The sequence below is a fragment of the Raphanus sativus genome, chromosome 3, assembly GCF_000801105.2.
Source record: "Raphanus sativus cultivar WK10039 chromosome 3, ASM80110v3, whole genome shotgun sequence".
In the NCBI taxonomy this organism is placed as follows: domain Eukaryota; kingdom Viridiplantae; phylum Streptophyta; class Magnoliopsida; order Brassicales; family Brassicaceae; genus Raphanus; species Raphanus sativus.
Window position 1 is genome coordinate 17,399,826 of NC_079513.1, and position 24,296 is coordinate 17,424,121.

The 24,296-nt window shown below is 34.5% G+C and overlaps 4 protein-coding genes across 4 annotated transcripts; 3 read left to right on the forward strand and 1 right to left on the reverse strand.

The window, feature by feature from the left end:
• Nucleotides 1-4,504: 4,504 nt before the first annotated feature.
• LOC108847606 (DExH-box ATP-dependent RNA helicase DExH1) lies at nt 4,505-9,113 on the reverse strand. Its single transcript, XM_018620886.2, has 15 exons — nt 8,836-9,113; nt 8,353-8,498; nt 8,176-8,275; nt 7,887-8,105; nt 7,700-7,795; nt 7,329-7,604; nt 7,045-7,248; nt 6,808-6,966; nt 6,629-6,721; nt 6,328-6,542; nt 6,096-6,255; nt 5,750-6,023; nt 5,489-5,681; nt 5,213-5,399; nt 4,505-5,134 (listed from the first exon to the last, which is right to left on the reverse strand). The coding sequence occupies exons 1-15, from the start codon at nt 9,025-9,027 to the stop codon at nt 4,634-4,636; spliced, it is 3,015 nt and encodes a 1,004-aa protein (XP_018476388.1). The 5' UTR covers nt 9,028-9,113; the 3' UTR covers nt 4,505-4,633.
• A 475-nt stretch (nt 9,114-9,588) lies between these two features.
• LOC108846763 (ferritin-3, chloroplastic-like) lies at nt 9,589-10,625 on the forward strand. Its single transcript, XM_018619970.2, has 4 exons — nt 9,589-9,709; nt 10,107-10,185; nt 10,335-10,422; nt 10,485-10,625. The coding sequence occupies exons 2-4, from the start codon at nt 10,126-10,128 to the stop codon at nt 10,574-10,576; spliced, it is 240 nt and encodes a 79-aa protein (XP_018475472.1). The 5' UTR covers nt 9,589-9,709; nt 10,107-10,125; the 3' UTR covers nt 10,577-10,625.
• Nucleotides 10,626-12,278: 1,653 nt separating this feature from the next.
• Nucleotides 12,279-13,028, forward strand: LOC108846438 (RING-H2 finger protein ATL70-like). Its single transcript, XM_018619666.2, has one exon. It carries the CDS (start codon nt 12,307-12,309, stop codon nt 12,802-12,804), a length of 498 nt encoding a protein of 165 aa, XP_018475168.1. The 5' UTR covers nt 12,279-12,306; the 3' UTR covers nt 12,805-13,028.
• A 6,064-nt stretch (nt 13,029-19,092) lies between these two features.
• Nucleotides 19,093-20,063, forward strand: LOC108846614 (RING-H2 finger protein ATL70-like). Its single transcript, XM_018619829.2, has one exon. It carries the CDS (start codon nt 19,288-19,290, stop codon nt 19,816-19,818), a length of 531 nt encoding a protein of 176 aa, XP_018475331.1. The 5' UTR covers nt 19,093-19,287; the 3' UTR covers nt 19,819-20,063.
• The last annotated feature ends 4,233 nt before the right edge of the window (nt 20,064-24,296 follow it).

Consider the following 24,296-nt stretch of genomic DNA (forward strand, 5'->3'; position numbering starts at 1 on the left):
ACTTTTGATACATTCACCTTGTCGATAAGAACCATGTTCTAAAAAGGCATTAAGAGTCTGTTATCAATAAGATAACAATGCTTTAGTCAAAAGTCAACCTCTGCAAGCAATTTCATGAGACGATATGAAATTGCTAAGCAGCAAAGACATGATGATGAACATTATTGTTGTCCTGTCCTTTCAACATAAACATTATAACCGCTACGAAATGAAAAATGAGATGATGCAACAAAACTCTCCAGTACTTTCTATTACAACCTTTATTAGTGTAAGTCCTCTCACTAATCAACAGCTCTAACATACCACTTTTATCAACATTTTCTCCTAAGAGCATCTCCAAAAGAACTCTCTATTTTAGAGTTTTCAAAACTCTAAATTTGAAGTTTTAAAGTGTTTTTCTAAAGCAAAACTTCAAATCTAATTTCAAAATTATTTGTATTTTACACTATGGTCCCTATATTTGTTATAACTAATATAAATTCATAAAAATTATAAATAACTAGCACATATATAAAAATATCGCATTGATGTTAATTAATAAAATCTTACAGTGAATATATAAATTATAAATATAAATATATAACTAAATATTAAACTACAAGAAAAAACACTCTATTTTGAAAGTTGCAAACTTCATATTTGAAGTCTAAAGATGTTTTTAAACTTCATATTTGAAGTCTAAAGATGTTTTTAAACCTTAAAACTTCTTATTTTAAGATTTTTTTATTTATTTCTATGTGTACAACTTAAATTTATGAAAACAAATATGAAATATTATGAGATATGGTTTTTTTAAAGAAAATAAAATGATAAACAACAAAATATCTAAGAATCATAAAATATAGTATGTAACTATAAGGACTAAAATGCAAATAAAAAGTGAAACTTCAAATTTGAAGTTTTGAGTAGTGAAACTCTATATTTGAAGTTTCACTACTAAAAACTTCAAATTTGAAATTTTGAAGTTTCCTTTTGGAGAACAAAAAATTCCAAATATGAAGTTATAGTGTCTTTTGGAGATGCTCTAAAGCTGGATTTAGAGTTCCAATTATGGAGCTCTCTTAATTAAGGTTGTTGAAACTAGAATAATTTTATATAAATTATTTATAATTATTTGAAATATCCAAATTTTATTTCAAAAATCAAAAAAAATCTGATATTTAATTTGAAAAAATCGATTTTGACATTTAACCCGAATTAACCAAAAACCAGAATCGAATGGGATCCGAAATTACCTTGGATTAACCCAGTTTCCAAATTTGTTACCGAACTGAAAACCAAAATAAGCAAACTGAACTTTCTAAATACCCGATGGATCCTAAACCTCTAAACTGAATGCTCATGGCTACTAAGAGATATGCCACTTCGTTCAAAGCATCATAGCTAGTTTCATTTTCTTTACCGCAATCAAAAACATATCATCAATTGTAATACTACTGTCAACAAGAAAAAAATGAGACTATGGTTTGCCTTTGCTTAGATTGTTTTTTTTTTCATTTGTTTCATGTAACGGTTACCGTATTTTCAAGCTAAGGCGGTTGGGTTTATACATGTAAGCTTTAAAACCACAATGAAACAGTGCATGAAAAAAGTACAAATACATAAAGGTTGCCAGTAGAGTTTTTCTTATACAATCTTATAACGTTTACTCAGTCCACAATGCAAGATTGAATAGTCATATCAAAAAGAAACTGCAGTATCTACATGGACACAAAACTTGCAAGAGGTTTTCATATACAATATCGGAACTTTTACTCATATGAATAGTCAGATCAAAAGAAACTGAACAGTATGTGTACAGAGATACACTCTCCAGAATCTGAGACGTTTTAGCAGTCCCACAAATAATTCTTTTTAGGCTTATCCATATCAATCATTTTACACTAAACATATTTTGTTTCACCATTACACTCACCCTCCTCCCACAGAAAAGCTAGTTTGCCATAGTAATCACCCATAGCTACACACTTGACCTTGTTGAGACAGTTCATGTCACTAACTTTTCTCCATATCTTATGTTAAAGGAACATAGGTTTTGTCCGATGAGTGTCAATCTTAAGTGTACAGTTGGCCTAAAGGACTATCATTCTAATTTAAAAAAAAATAGATATAACCCAAGTGTTACATTGCAGCGGTGGTTTGTTTTTATGCATCACCAATCAAAATAGACTCGTAGTGTGGAATCCATGTTTGGGAGAGACTAGGTGGATCCAACTTAAAACTACCATTAATTATTATTCCAAAAGAACAAATCTTAATCTTACCATAATGATACATTAAAATTGAGTGTTTTACTATTGCAAGCTAACAGTGTAGATGTAATATTTGAGATTCAATTGAGAGGACCATTTAAAACTTTATCTTTGTTGGATCAATGTCAAGCTAAAACAATATGGTGGTTTATAAAGATTGAGAAAATAAAAAGCAAGCAAGCAACATATTGGTTTAGGTTTCAGATTATAAAAATGCTAAGTCTAGGGTGATGGATAAGGTGTCAAGCGATCATGAGCCAAATAACTATTCAAGGAACAATTCAACTAAGTCTAGAACTCGAAATATACATATAGATCAATCCACTCTCGTGGCATCTCATCTTTTATCAAGAAATTCTAACACCTAAGTTGTCGTTTGGATTAGAATATGAAGATAAACATTAAGCTCAGATTCGACTTGTTCACAAGTTTCCATGACATCTACTTTCGTTGGTTAGGGACAAGCTACTCATTCATGTTGTTTCTAGCAATCTAAGCATTTTTGGTGATTAGATTAAACCTAGTTTCAAGCTCTAAACGGTTAGTTTAATGCAGGTAGATAAACGTGACTATGAATTGAAATAATCACAACAATAATCCTTATTTGTATTTAGCTCATAGATCTAACACCATAACACCCTAGACTAAGTAAGCTGACTATTCAGCCATGGACAGAGAAAACACAGAGCACATAAAGATAACATAAACAAAGAGGGTTCAAGATAATCTTTCTAGGCGAGAGAGATGAAGCCTCTCCCTTTACAAAGTAGCAAATCCCAAGTTTTCTCTCTCTCAAAAGTAACGTAGTATGTAAAGAATTATATATATTTGCAGGTCTGTGGCAGCCCATGAGGAAAAAGGAGGAAGCCTTAGGTAAAATCTCGAAATATTTAGAAATTTCTTTAAAAATCTCTGCCGCAGGAGCATGCACTCGGGTTACTCCGCTCGTTCGAGAACAACCTGCAAGGTTTCTCCACTCGTGAAAATCTTCAATTCAGGTTCTTTCTGATTTTTTTGCCCTAGATGATCTTATTTCCCTCATATGCAAACTCAAACTTAAAATGACTTAAAAAACTAGGAAGACTAGATAAAGATTTGAAAACCAATTAAAAAACATATATACAAGATGTTTGAAACATCATATATCACATAACTACAAATTTTGAGGTGTCATAATGATTACCCACTAAACAATACCTCTGAAAATTTATGAGTTTGGCTCTGATTCATGGAGGGTTCGTGATGACATTGCTCTCAACTGCAAGCTCATACTGCCAAATCAGGTGTCTTCACAGGGAAATACTTTCTGGCTTGCTGAGGATAGAATTTTCAAGAACAACAAATTTGTACTCAGTTTTGATTTTTAAGACGGAGACATTTAAACGTTTATGTCTGCCAAAAAAATCCAGCTTATATCATTTCTCGATCAGTTTTTAGGGAAGAACAACTCTCAGTGTTAAGTATGCAGTGCGTTGTTTCAAACAAGATGCAAGTATGGGTGAGCGGTAAATCGATAATAGCCCTGTTCTTTTACAAGATGCTGCGTCAATGGCTTGCGGCCAAATATATAACTGTTTTCTTCGTCACGCATCTGGAGAGTAACACCGGCTTTAGTGATTTTGCCTATATTAAATAATCGCAGCGATCATCTAACTGCTGCTACTTTTAACAGCGTCACAAACGACGCCGTAAACCTTGGCGAAACTAATTGCAGCGTCAACTTGATTAATTTCCATCGTCCTTTTGTTTATTTTGATGTTCAGTTTCTGGCCGCAAGCGGCTGCGTCCGCATCTTCCAAAAGAACAGAGCTAATGAAGCAGAAGTGCTATCTTGGAGCAAATCCTTTAAAGTGGATTTCCAGGCTATTGAATGTGATTTTCAAAGTTTTATGGTGGACGAAGAGAAGAAGGTGGTCTTGTGTTGTGATTCCTGTCCTTGGATTAGTAGCATGGTGTACACTTTTGGAGAAGACTTTGACTGTTACAAAGAAACCCCTTATGTTCAATCTATGAAGCTAGATTTCCCGCCATTCATCTTTAGTTATGTTCCAAGCTTGGTTCACATCCAGCAAGATTAGAGAGGAGATAAAAGAACAGAATCACAAGTCTCAATGTCGTTTGATTAGTTCATATTATTTGATGTTTTACATCACATGTTACTTTATGATTAGTATTTTCTTTGCATTTTCATTCAAAGTTTAGATAAAATAACAAGCAGTTTGCGGACATGCAAAGACTTACACCAAACCAACAAAACATAATTTATTTTGTCTGGGATTGATGATAGAATAATAGTTTATCGTCCCTTTAACAAGTATTCCTAAACCTGAGCTTAGAGTTCCACTTATGGAGCTATAGCACTCGATTAAACAAGGCTGTTCTTAATACCTCATGTTTCTGCTACGCAACAACTCCACCACAGCCGAAACCACTCCTTTCCCCTCCACAGTTATGTCCAAACTCGGATCCTCTAACTTCCTATTCAGCAGCTTGTCAACCTCCCCCCTCAACCTCTGTATCAGTTCCAAGACGTTCTTGGAGGCTGAGAAATGGAGATACCCTCCCAACATCTCTATACCTTCCCCCGTCTGGCTTGGGATAAGATTGCCACCAAACATAAGCAATGCGTAATCTGATATGTTCGTCGAGTCCCTGATGTAAACACTCGTCGTCTTCACCTTCTCGCTGTAAACCAAGTATGGCAACGAGAAGAGATTCACCCTGGCATTGACTGATCCAGGGTGGATATCAACTTTACCCAGCTCTTTAGTGTAGAAGGCAGTGCGCTTCCCTCTTCTTTTGCACTGCACAACGTTTGGGTACAGCCCCGCACACAGAACCGCGCTTATCATCTCCATATCTTGGCTGTACTGATTGTATGCCTGACCAAAAAAAAAAGAAGGTCAGCAGCTTTGGATTATATATCATTGGATTATTAAGAATGGTTTCTTGACGCTTACGTTTGGTCCTCTTGATTTGTCTACAAACCCTATATCTGAAAGAAGATCAAGAAACTGGTTCCTCATATCCTCCATCATCTTTAGGGTTACAGGGGAGAGAAAGTTCTCCCAACAAAAATCTCTTTCGTTTCCACCACGCTTTGCATCTCGGTACCCTTCAAAGGCCTTAACAAGAGCAATGTGATCACTGCACAACACAGAAACGCCAAAACCTGTTCTGTAAGAAACAGAGCTCAGTGAACAAAAAAATGAAAGTGATTCGTCTCTAGGTCATACCTGCAGGAATCACCAGCAAAGTATCTTTTGGCTTCATCAGCTTCCTCTTTCCTGTTTAACGGTAAGACAAAAGGGCTACGGTAAGCCAGAGCAGACGCTATTGTCAGAGCAGGATTGACACACTGGAAGATAGCTCCAATGAGAAGCATCTTTCCTATGTTTGGATCAACAGGTAGTGTGCAAAGATGACGACCTGTATAACACAATATTAGAAAACTTATAACATAAACACATGCATAATGATAAGTAGACAAAACTCACCAAGGGGTGTAAGATCTTCTGTATCATCTAAAGCCCCAATAGTTTTGAGAAGCTCAATAGCATTCTCAACAGCAAGAGAATCTGGTGGCTGAAGTGCCTTTGCCAAGAAAGATCCTATTGATCCAACCTGCAAACTTTTGATATGTAGGCACAGCTCTTGCAATGGAGTCCGTATGATCTCTGGTAACTGATACTGAGGGAAAGCATCATAAATAACTTTTGGGTACAACCTATAACAAACTCCAGCTTGGACACGTCCTGCACGACCTCGTCTCTGCATTTTGTACCAGAGAAAAGCACAGGTTAATAAGATCTTACAACTATGATTCCTGATTGAACATTATACCTGATGAGCTGAAGCCTTTGAGATCCATGATGGTAAGAGACATGCCACCTTGTTCAAAGCATCATAGCTAGTTTCCTTTGCTTTACCGCAATCCACAACGTACACAACATCATCGATTGTGATACTACTCTCAGCAATGTTTGTAGCCAAAACTATCTTCCTACAAAAGAAACAGATCATTCGCTTAGAAAGAGTTGATGAGAGGAGAATCAATAGGTTTATAAAGGCTAACCGCTTGTTAGGAGGTGGACGGTCAAAGATTTCACGTTGGTTAACAGTAGGCATTGACCCATGTAGAGGAAGAACTAAGAACTTGCTAGAGTCTCCAAGTAACCTGTTCCCTTTGATACTTTCAAGCAGCTTCGAAATCTCATCCCAGCCGGTGAGGAAAACAAGAATGGCTCCATCACCTTCACGACGGCAAATATGTTCTATTGTTGCCTCAACCTACGACCAAGTTTCAACGATAAATTCATAATGAGATTCTCCATTGACAGAATATATGAACAAAGGGGATAGAACAAAACTCATACCAGCTCCAAATCAATCTGTGCGCCAGACCATGCTTCGAGAGAAAGTCTTGTGGCTGAGCTATAACTTTTGAAGTGAGCATTGATGTCAATATCCTAAACAATTGAAACAACACTTGATGAGGACAATATCAAGCTTTTCAAGGTAAAACATGCTCTCTTATACTATTTCAATAGCATACCTCAAAGAGTGTAGTCAGGTCGTCTTTCTTGGATTCTGAGTCTCTTCTTCTACCTCTTGAGCTACCTTGATAATTCCCTGAGTCAGATGACTTAATAGCATAGCGACTTTTCTCTAATACATCTTCTAGGAATAACTCTGTCACAGGGAATGTGAACCCCTGGCAAAAAAAAACGTTGTACAGATGAGTCAAATACTCATATCATAAACAAGACATTGGATCAATGACTAGTCATACCGGGATATGCATAGTTGGAGCGTTGCCAAAATACGTTGAGAACATGTCAGCGTTAATGGTAGCACTCATCAGAATAAGACGCAAATCTGGACGTCGAGGAAGAAGATCCCTTAGTATGATTAGTAAGAAATCCTCATTCATGCCTCTCTCGTGAATTTCATCCACAAGCAAATGGCTTATGCCACTTAGATTAGGATCCTCAATCTGCATTTCAAAGTTACCAAGTCTAAAACATCACAGTTCAACGAATATGTTGATGAGTAGTGGAATAACTGTTAACTTACCAGCCGTCTCAGTAAAACACCAGTTGTGCAAAACAGCAACCGTGTTTGGTCAGAACGCTTTGATTCGAGACGGATCTGATAACCCACAGATTCACCAATGGGTTCACCTCTTTCAGCAGATATACGAGATGCCACGGATATGGCAGATATACGCCGAGGTTGTGTGCAGATTATGTTGCAATCAGCACCTCTCAGAGATGATATCTCTTCTTCCAATATAAACTGAGGAAGTTGTGTTGTTTTACCACACCCTGTCTCTCCTGAAACTACCAATACCTGACAAAAAATAAACACATGACACAACTATTAGTGAAACACCAACACTGCTTATAGATGGACACAGAGTTGGAGAAAAATAAATAACATATTACCTGATTTTCTGAAACAGAGTTAAGGAAGCCTTGTTTCATTTTGAAAGCAGGTAGCTTTTCTCTGAAAGCTTGAAGTGATTTTACACTTTCAGTTGCCTGTAATGAAACAATTAAAAAAAAATTGATGTTATTTGCAGAATCTACATATTCTCTTTGATGCATGAAGTTTCCTTTAGCCAATATGTACCTTTAGTTTATCCTGCCTGTCCTTGAGGGCAACACTGAACTTTTCTTTCTCATGAGAATCCGAAAATTTGGAAGCAGAATCAGATTTTTTCAAGCCAGGAGCTGATGTACTATCCCGTTGGTCATGAGATGCTGAAGTAGAGGCGTTTGAAGAGCCTACTTGTTGTGTTGTTTTCAAAAGACTTCCAAGTTTTCTCTCTGTCTCCGAAGACATTTGAATCTACAAGAAAAGAGAGTTTTAAGTTGAACTCTGGGTGCTAATTTGGCATACTAGTGTCACTTCTATTTACCTCTTTCTGAGTGGATCCATGTCGGTCATCAAGATCTGCTCTGTAATCTGGCAAGGGAACTTTGCTAACCACAAGAGCCTTCCCTTTATTGTACGCATGACTTCCAAAAACACAAGAGAACAAAGACTTCATGACATACTCTCACACCATGAAAACTAAAGAAGTTGTTCGACTTACAAGTAAAGACCCATCTGATAAGCCATATCACCGAGTGTTTGCTGATCACCCCGGCTAAAGTTACGTTTTATCACCATCTCTTGTTCTCCTCCTGCTTTCATCTGCTCAATCTTGTTCCACCATTCATTCTCATCAAAAACTTCCATCTGAAATAAACTGATTCACATTAGCGGGCCTTCTCAATGATTATCCACACATCAAATACTAACTATAGCATCTCAAACTAAACCTAATTAGATTCATCTCAAACTAAACCCTAATTACTACTACTAAATCTTGTCCAGGACCGCCGCCACACAGACAATGCAGGGGGTACTCTAAACCTAAGCTTTTATGTCAGGACTACAATTTGACACCAACACGACCAAACCCCTATGTCGTAAAATCTTAAGTACCGTTCCGACAAGAAGCACTCATTAACCGAACTCAGGTTGTTCAGTTCCCAGATTCCCAAATTTGAAAAGGACTTTCATATTCCCTTACCTCAACCTGTTGCTGGCGCAAACGCTCGGCTCTCCACACCGGATCCCACCATCTCTGTTCTCCACGGCCGCCTCCTCCGCCGCGTCCACCGCCGCCGCCGCCTCCGCGCCCACCGCGGCGACCTCCACCGCGACCGGATGAGAAACCTCCGCCTCGGCGACCACCCTGAGAGTTAGGACCGTGAGGTGGCATCGCAGCGATTCGGAAGAGAGAAGGAAGAGGAAAGAGTTTGGGAGAGTGGGGAAGGAGGAGGAGGAAGCGAAGTGTGGAGAGAGATGCCAGGTGCATCCGTGTAGTGTTTGTTTATATTATATAAAAGGGATTTTCTTCTAAAGTTGCAATCGCACTGAACGTTGACTGAACAAAGATGCACCCAATGGAACTAAACCTAATTACTTTCAACCACTGTGACGTCACCGAACCGAGCCATCTCAAATTACACTGACGTCATCGAAATGAACCTTCTCAGTGTTCTCAACTATACAGAGTTGTACAACTCTTTCTAACGCAGGGCTCTTAAGGAGTTTTTAGTGTATTTAGTAATTGAAGAAAAAGAAAAAAGACAAATAAGCTAAACAACGTATCCTAATTAAGCGATGGAACAAACGTTTCTTGTAACACGTGTCTCTCTCTCAAGGCTCTCTCTCTCTCTCTCTCTCTCTCTCTCTCTCTTTCTCGACGAACTCGAGAGCGATCTTTATCCGTTTCTTCATCTTCTTCCCGAAATCTATTTTGATTATGTTTCACCGAATCACCAAATCGTCAAGGAGTTTCCGGAGATTCCCTCTCGTTTGATTCTGCGTCTGTTTCCAAGTCTAATTCTTTTGATTCAGATTGATAGGAGTTTCCAGATTCTCATATAGTTGGCGATTAGGTACATCGTTGATGATTGGTTCATCATGTATACTGCTTTTGTTACTTTTACTCGTTTGATTGAAACGTAGAGAGATATGTATGGTGTTTATGTGGAATCATAGTTTCTGCTTTTTCTGTTGTGAGAACATAAAGGAGAGAACTTTGATGTTTCATCTTGATGTATTATTGTTATCTTGTGGTATAATTCTCTGTGAAGCTGTTCATATATTTGGTTGCTCTGTGACAATGCTCTCGTTTTTAAATATTATATGTGAACTTGATGAAGCCCTTTGATTTCAAAACAACCAGAGTCTTTTGCAAGGTTTTGTTTTTTTATGATCTCAGTTTTAGTTCTATTTTGCTCTGTCTCTGCAAGAAAATAAAATGGTGATGTGAAGCTTTGTTTATCTTTGCAGGATGTTGAAGTACTGATGCATGCAAAGACGAGAGCATGTTATCATTATAAAGGGTGGAGCTTGTTACATGATGAGACAGGTGTGTGATTGTTCAGTTGCTAGTTGTGTAAAGCAGTGTCTATGATAGCTTAAAGAACGGGTGTGGAGGAACGAGACCACGCTGATATGTTGTGGACTGACTCTGTTTTGTTTCTGACTCTGTTTTGTTTTTGGTTTTGTGGTGTGCAGAACATACGTGGTGGGAGGGTTAAGTTAGAGCCTATGGTGATGCCTCAGTTTGAATTTGACCACGCTGAGAAAGGAGATGATCTCTACGGTAAAGTGATGTTTCATGAAATATTAGAAGTATCTGGTTATTGATTCATCTTCGTCTTTCAGGTCAAGACAGAGTCAAAGAATGGAGTATTGGGAGTTTTCTTGTGTCACGGAGTGGAGGAAGTCTTGTAGTTTTCTGTCTTGTTGTCTTGTAGCGTTGGGAGTAAACTTGTAGTTTTCTGTCGTGGAGGAAGTCTTGTAGTTTCCAGTCACGTTTGATCACACACATATTCTCTCATTCTCAACCAACTGAGATTATCTTGTTTAGACATGTTTTTCATAAAATGTTTAATTCTTTTTTAAGAACTCTTAACTAAGCAACTTGCATTGGAAGTGGTAAATTTTAAAATCTCTTAGCTATGTCTCTTAAGTCACTTTACTACTTAAAAACTATTAAAAAATAGTTAAGCCACCCTAAAAAGAGCTTTGGGATAATGATGCTCTTGTATCCAACAACGTTACAAAAGAGTTTCATGTTCAGTAACCATTTTTGGTTTCTTTGTCACCTCTTCGAACTTTTCATGCCTAGTAAGTATTCTTTTTATACCCACTAGTTTGATCATCGAAAGAAAATTAGTTTTCAAGATCAAGAATTCAATATCAGTGACATCAAGAAAAAAGAGTTAAATGTCATATGGTATAGTTTCAGGCCCGAGTAAAAAAGTATCTAAAGCCCATGATTTTTTGGATAACCAAGACCCAAAAAATAGTAAATGTATTTTTTGGAAATACAGAAACATATGCCTCTCATCTTGATTGGTCCCATTTCAAAGTTAACTTAAGGTCCTTGGAATTTTTAATTTTATTTTGACTAAAGATCCTTGGAAATATTGTTATGATGTTTCAATCATTTTGCTGGTGCTATGCTCAAAGGAATATATATTCGTGATGGCCTGTTGCTTGTCAACTAGCTTACAAGCACCTTATAAAGTATCGTATACTCGTTTATATATACGTTCTGTCTTTTTCTTGTTATGCATTCGAATTTATCTGTTTATATAAGTGTATATTGAATTAAACGTCATGCAGGCATGCAATGACGCATTAACTTTAGTTTGTTTATTATAGCAATTGTTCAACGTCTCGGCTTTTGGCCCCCAGATTTTTAGAGCTTTTTTACATGAGTACAAACCCAAATTTTATGAAGAAATTTGTTTAATAAAAATTCTTAAGAAATGTTTATGACTCCTATATTCTCATATCCGACACTGATGATTGGCGTGTTAGTAAGTTAGTAACCAACTTGGCCGAGAAGTGCAAAAAAGAGGATGAAGTTGTTTATGATTTTGCTTATCTAAGTAAAAAAATTATTTTGTCACCATATATGCAATTTTACACTATGAAAATGTTTGAACTTTTTAACATAGAAATAATTGTATATTGTACAACCAACAAAGGCAGAGTTATATTGGGATATTTGGAGAGAATAGATTTAGAGAGGAATAATATAGTGTTCCAATCTAATATGTTGTGATTTTGTCGTCTACTTAAACATTTTTAAATGATCTATTTATAATGCCAATGAAATCTAGAATTCTCATTTGGAATATTTTCATGACGTAAAATAACGAAGAAATGCCTTTCACAAAAAAAATAACGAAGAAATGAGAATATGCTTATACAATATACACTTAGAATATTAGCAATTTCATTTCACACATGGATTAATTACTAAAACCAAAGGTCATACCAGGCTTGCTTTGACAAGCTTTCCATGCATCTCATCCCTTCTCTTAGCGTTGACGTTTAATAATCCCAACATGTTTCTCTATCTATTTTTTGTTCCTATCCATATCTTATAATCAAATAGCTGACCAAACATCTATTATTTATCATCTTCCTCTTCTAAACCCCATCAACCAAAAACCATTAAACCGCAGCCACGATGAATACCTTCCAACCGCCGCCGCAGATGCGGGATTTCGCCGGAGGATTCAGTTACGGGATCGGAGTCTCCATCGGAGTGCTTCTCCTCATCACAACCATCATACTCACCTCTTACTTCTGCACACGTAGCCAGAGCTCTTCATCACCTTCAGAAACCAGTCAAGATTTGACTCGTGTACATCACCACCACCATGTCATCATTGACGTTGTCCCAGGTCTGGACGAGGACACCATTCAGAGCTACCCGAAGATCCTATACTCGGAAGTGAAGGGAAACTCCATGTCGTCATGTTGTCACATATGCTTAGGAGACTTCGAAGGGAATCATATGCTGCGGCAACTACCCGATTGTAACCACTTCTTCCACCTCAAATGTGTCGACACGTGGCTTAGACAAAATCCTACGTGTCCTGTCTGCCGGACTTCGCCGCTTCCTACTCCCCTAGCTGAGGTTGTCTCCTTAGCCTCTTCTGTCGCCACCATCAGGATGTCCTGATAAATTGTTTGTATAACCTCAAGAATCCTGAACCGAAGTCAATAGTAGTGTTCATGATATTTATCTTCTTCAGTTCCTCTTTAGTTCCATATAAAGCTTTCATTTTCGGTCACTAACTGATGATTGTATATATTATTTGAAATCTGTAAAGGAAGAAAGTTAAGGGTAAATTTCACAATAAGTGCTATGACTTTTGCTTTTGTTAGAAGTTGAATTATGCAATTACGTACCAGCAGTTACCACGAAAAAAGAACTAAAGTCGTTCAGAAGTGTCGAGAGGGAGTTGAAATATATTTTCTTGATTCTTGGCTTGTATTGAACTTTTGGGCTCTGAAAGATTATTTAAATAAAAATACTTGAGTTGTCAATCCAGTAGAAAAAATGAGAACAAGTTAGAAACTTAATATAGTGGGATCCGTTTCACCGTTAGGCATTTCAGACGGATTGCATACATAAGATCAAACAAAAATAGATTTTTCAGCAGTGCCTTTGTTTTGCTTATTTGGTGACTATCAACGAGTGCGAGTGAGATTGTTTGCGAGTATATATGAGCATAAAGTAATGAACACAAAAAATTGTTAACGAGATTCGTTTCTTACATTTTCGGGACCACCTCATAAATCATTTACTAGAATAAATCGTAAACAAAATTGCTCTATGATAATCAGCACACCCATGCCGACCACTTTTAACTATATTTACAATGAAAAACAATTAATACTCATTGTCTTTTCTGATTAGTATAGTTTTTTATAACAAAACTACCCACTGATCTCTCAACAGTCTGGTAGATCACACACATCCATATACATTTTTAATAAACTCTAAATGTGTAATTGTTTTCTGTCACCGTCTTGTTCTCTTTATACTCTCCAAACGCCAAAACCCTAAACAAGGAATTGGCTTACTACACATCACCGGAGGCCCATATGACTTCCCTTATTAATTCAAAGTCCATATGGTCCTTCCATCAGAACCTACTAGACGTCGTCTCATCTCAGCAACTCACGTATCGCATCACGTTCTTGCTTCAACGACACACCACCACCATTATGTTACGTGTCTCAGCCTAATGTCTCAGTCTCTATAGTCATTGTCTGTAGCCACCACTTGCTATCATCTTGATGAGCAGAGTATGTCCAAGCCAGCTACAAGCCATTCACTACTTAATCACCACAACATACAATGTTGTGTCGATAAGAATGTCCAATCTTTCATACAACACAAGCCTTGCATCTATCCTACAAACGTTTGCATCAAATCTTGCAAATGTTTTATCTTTGTCTCAGCAACTCCACATAGACATGATCCATATTCTCACAGTTTTAATGATCCACTCTCACACAGCTTATACAAACTCAGTCAACACAGCTCTTCATCCAGATGACGCAGTTACGACAAGCCGCTGTATCTCACGCTCCACTCTCAGCAATGTCTCTCCTCCGCTGCGTCAAGCTCGCTTTGAATCTTGAAGTCGTTGCTGCAACGTCTGGTCTTCTTCTTTGTGAATGTCGATCTGAACCGTGGCTTCTCAAGCCGCACACCACCTTCTTGTCTTCTCTCACTTTCCAAGCTTCCACGGCGAGCTCCCCCACCGCGACCAAGCTCGTCGTTCTGTCACCGCAATCGTCTTCTTCCATCATGGCAGCAGACCGTGTTCTCTTTCCAAGCTTCTGGTGTCGTTAGCACATCTCCAAGCCGCAGCCATCGTGGAGCTTCACGCCATCTTCGTCTGTTCTCTTAGCCATCGTGGCTCTTCCTCCTCCGCCGTGCTCATCCGAGAGTTCTCCACCGTAGTCTCGAGCTCCGATCTTTGTTAGCTTTCCCGGTGCAGGGACCCGCGAGAAGAAAAATCGAACAACGTCAATGGCCATTTCGTTCTTTTTTGCACATCTGTACCTTTGTCTTTCATCTAATTTTCAAATTGACCTCATAAGTCTCTAATTGTCAGAAATGTATTCTCGAGTTAACCCCTGTACTTTCGAATGTACAATTTAATTTTAATCCAAGCGAATATTCCAAAACTGTACTTTTAGTTCCTGAATTCTCGTCTGCTTTCGTTTCTGCCCCACATGTTTATGATTTACAAATATGTCCTCCCAAACTGACCCCAAACTTCTAAATATGCATTCCAACCTCTATGATATGCAAATGAATATGTAAATGCAACATAGAATGAATATAATGAGCTAAAATATAAATCTAAAACTCATCAAAATCAAGAGATATCAAGTAATTATAAACTACCAGAAAAACATAAATAATATGTGTTGTTCTTCGGTGACAATTTTAGAATTTGAAAGGACCAAAGTGTTCATGGATATGCATACAAACATTAAGGGCTTAACTTCAATATATAAGTTAAACTATCGAAGGAATTGAAAATTTCTTATGTTTTTTTATCAATACTTTTAAATTTCATGTTATTAGATTATATATTCGAAATAATTCTTTTAAAATATTTTCAATTTTTAATGTTAATTCACTAATTTTATATTTGTGTTCTTCAATTTTTGGCGGATCTCATGGTATTTCAAAAGATTTTAATGAAAAATTATTATAAAATATAAAAAACCAATTCTTAAATTTTAAGTTAGGATTTGAAGAAATTTTTTATATAGTTTATTTATTAGATATGTACATCAATGTTATTGATATGATATCATTCATTTTTTGCAATCCATATTATAATGGAGAAAAAAAAACTTTTTTCGATATAGTTTTATCTCTACATTTTTATATAGTGATACAAGAATTGTTGGCTTTTATGTTTTTGTTAGTAGAGTTTTTATTCCACCTTTTAGAATGATTTTCTATATTTATATGGTGTGGAAATGATTATAGTTTTTATTACTTTCCTCAGTAAAATCTGTGTTCTTTTTTTGGGCATTTTATACAAAGATTCAAAAAGTTCATGAAATTTTTAAATAAACTTTTATCAAATTTATTTGTATCCATTTAAAATATAGAATGAAAGAATTAGACAAATGCATTAAATCTTCACCATTTAAAATACTTCAAAATATATTATTTATGTCTTTAATTGAAATCTTTCAATATTAATTAAATTCTTGAATTCAATAGACCTCCTTACTCTAAGACTATGTTAATCACCTAGAGTTTATTTCACTATTTATTCTGGTCATCTAATGTAGCCAATTGACTGCTAGTTACATTGAATTATGTCATGTGTCGTGTAAGAGGCTAAGTTTTTTTCCAATTTCTTATTTATTTCAACAGTGTACCTCGTAGAATCTAATGTTTAACTCTTTGATTGTTGCTGCCTCTTTCAATCATTTACGACATATCTAGGAAGTTTCCAACCGAAATTGCTTCTCGACATTCATCTATGTCATCATTTTGACATATTGTATGCTCACATAAGGAAGAAAGCATTGATCCCATATGCACCAGCACTTACACTTGTGTCTTTCAATTTAGAAACTATGGCAAAAGCATTCAACACTACTGTCCTTGGTCTGGAAAAGGAACTCCAAGAGCTGATCACTGATAATCCAACACATGTTGCATTATTTTCCAGAAAATATTGGTTACCATCAGTTCAAAAACTTAAAAAGATAATTGTTTTGTCATCCCACATAGATGATTAATTCAGACAAGAAAATCTTCAAGCCAAAAGATGCAGCTTCCGGAAACTGACACATAAGCAGTGTAGAGATCTAATTAAAATGCTAGACGACTCATCAAGATTATAATATAATTAATATAATTAATAAAAATAGAAAGTTAGATTTTTAAAATAATTAGATTATATACAGGGATTATAAAACTTTTGGAAGTGATTTTAAAGTTATAATTGCATTTGACCCCAAAAAGAATTATTAACGCACTAAACGTTTCCTATTGGCAATGTGTGCATCTCTCACACGCTGAACAAAGATGCACCCAGGGGAGCTACATCTAATTGCTTTCAACCACTATGATTTCACCAAATTGTGCTCAACTAGAGACTTGAGAACTCTTTCTAACTATGACCTAACAATGAAACAAGTATATTAAATCCAACGACGTTACTAAAGAGTGTCAGGTTCATAACCATTTTTTTATTTCTTTATTTTGTTACCTCTTCAAACTTTCATTCCTAGTAAGTATTTTGTACAAGCACTAGCTGGTCACCGAAAGAAAAAATAGTTTTCGAGATCAAGAATTCAATATCAGTTACCGAGTGACGGCAAAGAAGTTTAATATAAAAGATTGTATAGTTTCCGGCCTGATAAAGATTGTCTAAAGCCCATGATATCTTAGAAATAGAATAGCCTCTGCTCTTTTATAATGCCTCTCATCTTGATAGTGTCATTACATGTTTCTTTTTGCTAACTTTTGGGTTGCCATTACATGTTGACTAAGACAACTTCTAATGAGAGATTCTAACAGCATATATGTGTAGGTATATGTTATATATGTGTAGTTGTGGAGTTCTAAGATTTACGGAAAATTCAATCCAAAATATCTAAATTTAGATATTTTAAATTGTGTTTCCCGTAGATTAAGTTTAAAACACGCAACTACATACACATATATACATATATATATATGCTTTTTAGACCTTTAGAGATAGAACCCGCCATCAGAACCATCATTGGTGAAAATCTAAAAGCATTTCTTAACATATAAATGGTGAAAAAAAAAGTATGAAAGAAGGAAAAGATAAAAGGGAAATATCTCTTCTCCGAGGTACTTGAAAAATGTCAGAAAAACTCTTTTAACATCTGTCCAGTTTTTATTAATCATAACTAAAAATTAGTTTTTATTTTTGTTTATATTGATATTGTATGTTGAGTTTCCATGTTTCAACATCTTTTAACATCTGTCCAATGCCAATGTTCTAACTCGTAAGAGTATTTCCATGTTTCTTGAGGATATTCTAAGAAAAATACTGAAGAAAAAAGTAATCAACGTATACATAATAATAAAGTAATATATATGTATCTCAAAATTTGAGATATTCATACAAAAGTATTTCATTTGAAATACTATGAGTATTTCAAGTTTTTTCTTGAGATATCCTTATATTATTTAATCATTATTTTACTATATATATCATGAAAATTCTATTCAGATATTATGAGTGGAGATGCTCTAAAGTCTTTGGTCATATTGTTGATGTTTCAATAATTTTGTTGGTATTATTCGTAAATGAATCAACATTCATGATGGCCTGTTGCTGAGAAACTAGCTTACAAGCTCCGTATTAAGTATGGTATAGTCGTTTATATACATAAATTTTGTCTGTATTACACTTCTTATAATGCATTCAAACATATCTGTTTATACGTGTATATTAAAATAAACATCATGCAGGCAGGCATTGACGCATTAACTTCATTTAATATAACAACTCTCCAGATATCGGGTACGACTGGTGTAGTAACTAACCTGGCCGTGAAGTGCAAAATAGAAGATGATTGTCATAGTGTTTTTTGTCAACGATGATTATCATATTTTGAATGGTTTACCTACTTTTCTGATTAGTAAAAAGACTATTTGTCAGCATCTTATTTTATATAATACAAATATTTCTTCTTTTTTGGGGCAAAATACAAATGTTTCTAACCGTAGAAATTTCAGAATTTAGAACAATTTCACTGTAAATTATCAGGATGTTAAGAGTCTCAGTCAAAAATATATGTTTTGGTAAATTTTAAACCAAGTTTCTTAACATTTAAATATCAGTTCTATTATTTATTTATATATATATATATATATATATATATATATTTTTAATTTAGAGATAACTACACGTAAAGAACTTCAGTGAGATTAGTTTACAAAAAAAAAAGAACTTCAGTGAGATTACTCTTAGTTATATAATCTTCTAAAAAAACTTCTCATCAATCGAAATTGTTAGATTGAAAGATGATTATAGATATTAAGAAGTTACTTAGCATATATGTTATTAATGATTTTTTTGATCACTTAAAAGTGTATATATTTTCTCTAAATAAAATGATCAGCTTTGTTTGTTTATAATAATATGTTGTTATTTTGATCGTCTACTTTTTTTAGAAGATTATATAAATAAAATGACCAGCTTTGGTTTTTTCTTTGACCTATTTTGATCGTCTACTTATAAACATTTAAAAATCCATCTATATTTTCTTCGAAAAGTAACGGAATTATAATACAAGTGTAACGGGTCAAAATCTTATAATACGACGTATAACAACGATCGAATCAATGAGTCTATGCTTGTACAATTACAACACCTATTAGCAATCTTTCATATATGGATTAATTACTAAAACCAAAAGTCACACCATGCTTGTTGCTTCGACAAGCCTTTTTATCTTCATTCACATGCATCTCTTCCCTCTTTCTTTTAGCGTTGACTTTCGTCTTACGATAACCCCTAGATGCTTCCGTTTCCATGTCTTATAATTAAATAGCTGACCAAAACCTCTTTTAATTATCTTCCTCCTCCTCTAAAACTCATCAACCAAAAACCATCACACCGCAGCCGCCATGAACGCCTTCCAACCGCCGCCTCCGGATTACAACGGCCTCCTCGGTACCGACGAGATAGGAGGATTCAGATACGGGATGGGGGTCTCCATCGGAGTGCTTATCCTCATCACAACCATCACCCTCACTTCTTACTTCTGCAAACGTGACCAGCACTCTACATCAACTTCAGAAACCAATGAAGATTCAACACATGTCCATCACCACCACCACCATGTCATCATTGACGTTGACCCAGGTCTGGACGAGGCCACCATTCAGAGCTACCCGAAGATCCTCTACTCGGAAGCGAAGGGAAACTCAACGTCCTCGTGTTGTCCCATTTGCTTAGGAGACTACAACGGGAATCATCTGCTACGGCTACTACCAGATTGCAACCACCTCTTCCACCTCAAATGTATCGACATGTGGCTTAGACTCAATCCTACGTGTCCTGTCTGCAGGACTTCGCCGCTTCCTACTCCTCTCCCCACTCCACTCGCCGAGGTTGTTCCCTTAGCCTCCTCCGTGGCCACCACCAGGATGTCATAATTATTTATTTATACAACGTCAAGAATCTTGAATCGAAGCCAAGAGTTAGTAGTGTTCATGATTTAATATATCTTCTTGGATTTTTCTTTAGTTCCTTGTAAAGTTTTCATTTGTGGTCACTAATTTGATCATTGTATATATTCTTTGAAACCGAAGGTTTGTAAAAGGAAGAAAACTAAGGGTAAATTTTACAATTTTGTTGAATTGGCTGCTTTGGTTTTTGTTTTATTTGTAAACAAGTTGAATGTTATGCCATGAACGACTAATTGAAGTTGTTTTGAAATATGTTTCTTCATTCTTCGCTCTTGTATTTTGAAGTTTTGGGCTCTGGAAGATCATTTAAATAGAAATATTTGAGACTGACGTCAATAAAATAGAAAGTAACGAGTACATACATAAGATCAAACAAAAGTAGATATTTTAGCAGTGTCTTTGTCTTAGTTGGTGAACATCATCAGACAGAATAATATATGATCTGAGAAAACTTTTAAGAGGGTGTAAGAAAACAGATATAAAACATTTACCAAGAGAAATAAACGAAACACTCGTCACTCGAAAACCAATTTTCTATCGAATCCCAACTGGGCTTAAACTAAGGGCCTGACTGGTGTAACCGCAGCGGTTGCGGTTGCGGGAGTTTGCAGGTGCGGGTAGTTACGGTTTTAAGCATTTTCTAGAGATTTGTACGACTGGTACAGCTGTTAGAAATTGTTGCGTTTGCGGGATTCTTATGACTGGTAAACTACCAAACGCAACATATGTTAAATAATAATTTAACAATATTTACATTTTAGGTAATTATAAAAATATTAAAAATCATAATAATATGATAAATATAAAATTTATATTTATAAAATCATATTATTCAATTTTAAAAATTTATAGAAAATATTTTAGTTTTGAATTTTTATAATATAAATTGAAATATAATATGAATACATTTTACAATTTCTATTATTTCAATTGAAAATTTTTATTGGATATTTTTAGTATTATTTTATTTATTCTGTTATTAAAGAAAAAAAATTATCCTCCCGCAACCGCCCGCAACTGCAAACGCTAGCTGGAACCAGCTTTTGATTTTTAGAGGTTCAGAGCGGTTTGAAGCGATTTGTAGCGTTTTCTGTGATTGTTTCGAAACGCCAACAACCGCTATGAACCGCAAAAGCTGCGTTTGCGGGTGGTAGCGGGAAAACCAGTCAGCCCCTAAGTAGGTTAAAGATGATAAAATGAGCTGACTTACTGCCGCTTATCCCCTATATATTAATCCTGGAACATTACAACATTGTTTGGTAGCCACGTGTCATCACGAGAATTATTCTGAGGATTGTTAGAGAAATAAGTTGGTCCATCTACACATATATTATAGTTTTTATTAAATAACTATTAAATCAATTATTAATATACAAAAGAATATTCTCTATTGTTTCCTTAAATAAAAGCTACGGAATTTCCTAATATGATTGACATATATATCACCATTAATGATTATGAATAATAAAGATTTGATAATAATTTTTTATCCTCTATACTTTTCGTTTAATTTTATTTGTTAAAATAAATTAAACAATCACATTAAGCATATAATAAAAAATTATATTTTTTCTTATATGTTGTATTTCGAATTTTTTAAAACGATTATAAATTACTAAAAATGGTACAAACCTCACATTGAAAATTTTGTGATCAATGGTAACTTTTTTTCAGTTCAGCCTATCGTTTTTAATGGGTCTTGAACATTTTTTAATGATTAACTAAATAAATCACGTACATAAAAGAAAGTGTTTTGGTTTAAAAATTGTTGCATACCCAAAATCAGTATAAACCATCGTCACTTTCATTTAAAATTTGGTTACAATAAAAAATATATGGTTGGGAAAAAAATCTGAATCCAAATAACCGAACCAAATCCAATCTAGAAAATAGTATAGAACTTTAATCAATTTGGTTAGATATCTGAACATGTTTAAAATTTTGGTATCTAAAAACCAGAACCGAACCCGATTCGGACCAAAATATTTTGGGTATCCGAGTATATTCGAACCAAATTTATATACTTAAATATATTATTTAAAAAATTAATATCTAAAAGAAATATACAAAATACTTAAGATGTTTTTAAATTGTCCAAAATATTTAGAAATATATAAAAATAGTCAAAATTATATATTTAAAATAACTAAACATTACTCAAAATACCAAAATACTGAAAATATCTATTCATTTTCTATCCAAATATTTAAGTTAAACCAATTTTTATGTTAAATTTAAGTATTTTGGTATACATTATTCAAATTTATATGTAATATATTATTTTTATTTTTATGTTTTGAGAAATCTAAAATATATATGAACTTTAAGTTTTTAAAAAATTAAATGGGTTATCTGAATCTAAGACCAAACTGAACATATAAAGATTCGAACCAAATTTGCAAAGATCCAAATCGAACCTAACCAAACCAAATGATACCTATCCACATGTCATCCCTAATCAAATGTAAAAAAAAATTATTGATAACAAAAAAAATGTATTATTTATTTAGATACAACATATTTAAAAAAAGTTCACTCCGCGCAAGGCGCGGTTATCATCTAGTTATATTTTATTCGAGAAATAAAAAATATCACACTATTCATTTTACGCATATATATCTTTAGTTTTTAAATTTTAAATTGTGTAGCCATTAATTAATAACATAAACAGAATTCGAAAACATTTTGTAAGCTAATATAATTAGTTTTTTCACAACTAATCATATACACCTTAGCAATTGAAAAAAATGCACATGCAGCTCCCATTTTACTTGTATATCTTCTAAAGTTAATGTTTTTTCCATCTAAGACAAAGATGATTTATTAATGTTTTAGAATGGAATAAATGGATGTGTCATTTTTCTCTCTTTAGCTTTATCGGATTGCTCCATTTTTGGAATTCCAAAATCCAATATTTTGTATTTTTCAATCTCAATAGGTATAAATAGTAACTAACTACACGAGGCAGATGTAAAAGTGCTTTTTAGCATTAAGCTTATGATATACAAGATCTGCCAAGTAAAAACAAAACATGCTCAAAAGTCAAAATAGACCGGATGTAGAAACAAACGGGTGTTTTTTGCAACGTAATCAGCAAAATAAAAAAGAGTATTTGCACTCTACACATAAGTTTTATGCCTTAATTAGGTAGATACCCATCTAGGATTTTTCTCACTTTGTCCAAAAATTTCAGGACGATTTTGCCCCTATTACCTTGCTATCGCTTACTGTAAAGATATCGTAAAAATATATTTTTCTGATAACCCAAAACAACAAGAAACTTTTGCAGTCACACAAGTTGCTATATTTTAATTTTTTTTTTTGAACAACCTTTTTTTCCTGGCTTCCTCTTTCTCCTCCACGATCCTTCCTCTTTGCCTAATCTCTCGGTTTCTTATCAAAATTCTCATCACGCTCTTTTGATTTTGATCTCTTTCTCTTAAATATAAATATAATAGTTTACATTTATCCCCCAAACATCGATAATCTCTGATTTCGGGATCTTTGGTTGTTGCTGCAACGGGAGGCTGCTTCTTTGATCGGAGCGGTCTTTGCATGTATGTTGTTCCGGCTCGTTTGGAAGGATATGGAGCTCTGTCTCTCTTTACAGGATGTCGGAGACGACATATAGCTCTTCTTTGCTCTGCGTTTTCTGGGCATGTTTCAAGTGCTCCTGCTCTGTCTCCATAAGTGGGTTGAAGTGGTGTAGTTTGGAGATTTTAATAAAGAGCAAGGCTTGAACATCCATAATATAGTTCGACAGTTGGTGTTGATCTTCCCTCTGTTTTAAGCATGTTTTATTTGATCTAAATCTGTCTTTTGTAAATCCTTAGCTTTGGTTTTGTTTGAACCAATTAACAGAGAATTCTAAACTTTTTAATTGTGATTTTTTAAGTTACCTTGCTAACGAAAATGATTGTTTTGATAGCGATTGCTTTTGTTGGATGAATATATACATATTTTAGAGAAAATACAGATTTAAGTCGGATATTATTTGAAGTATATGCCAAAACCAATCGTTTAGCAAAAAAAAAAAGTATATGCCAAAACCAGTCAACAAAACTAATACGTAGAATGCTATCATTTCATTTACACAAATAATAAATAAAGAAATTGTAATGTAAATTGGGTTAGACGGCTACAATAATTTATTGGTGTATTGTAATAAATCTAAAATAGTAAACTGTTATAATCTTCTTTGAATTAGACTCTAAGATTAACTTTTATATGGCTAACATATCTAATAACATATAACAATATAATTATCCAATATATCTTTTTAACAATTTACTTTTTACTTTATTCTTTCAAATTTATTGTTAGACGGTTAAGATATATCTGATTATGTGTAACAATCAAGTTATCCGTCTAATCTAGCGTAAAATATTTTTAAAATAAATACTGACATCTAATTTATTCTTTAGCCATTAATAAATTATTTTAGC

Coding starts and splice junctions, on each gene's coding strand:
- LOC108847606 (XM_018620886.2), bottom strand. CDS start 9,027: ATGCCACCTCACGGTCCTAACTCTCAGGGTGGTCGCCGAGGCGGAGGT. Junction 7,796..7,886: donor ACAGGCAGGATAAACTAAAG/GTACATATTGGC, acceptor GTTTCATTACAG/GCAACTGAAAGTGTAAAATC. Junction 6,024..6,095: donor CAAAGGCTTCAGCTCATCAG/GTATAATGTTCA, acceptor TACAAAATGCAG/AGACGAGGTCGTGCAGGACG.
- LOC108846763 (XM_018619970.2), top strand. CDS start 10,126: ATGCAAAGACGAGAGCATGTTATCATTATAAAGGGTGGAGCTTGTTAC. Junction 10,186..10,334: donor CTTGTTACATGATGAGACAG/GTGTGTGATTGT, acceptor TGTGGTGTGCAG/AACATACGTGGTGGGAGGGT. Junction 10,423..10,484: donor GAAAGGAGATGATCTCTACG/GTAAAGTGATGT, acceptor TTCGTCTTTCAG/GTCAAGACAGAGTCAAAGAA.
- LOC108846438 (XM_018619666.2), top strand. CDS start 12,307: ATGAATACCTTCCAACCGCCGCCGCAGATGCGGGATTTCGCCGGAGGA.
- LOC108846614 (XM_018619829.2), top strand. CDS start 19,288: ATGAACGCCTTCCAACCGCCGCCTCCGGATTACAACGGCCTCCTCGGT.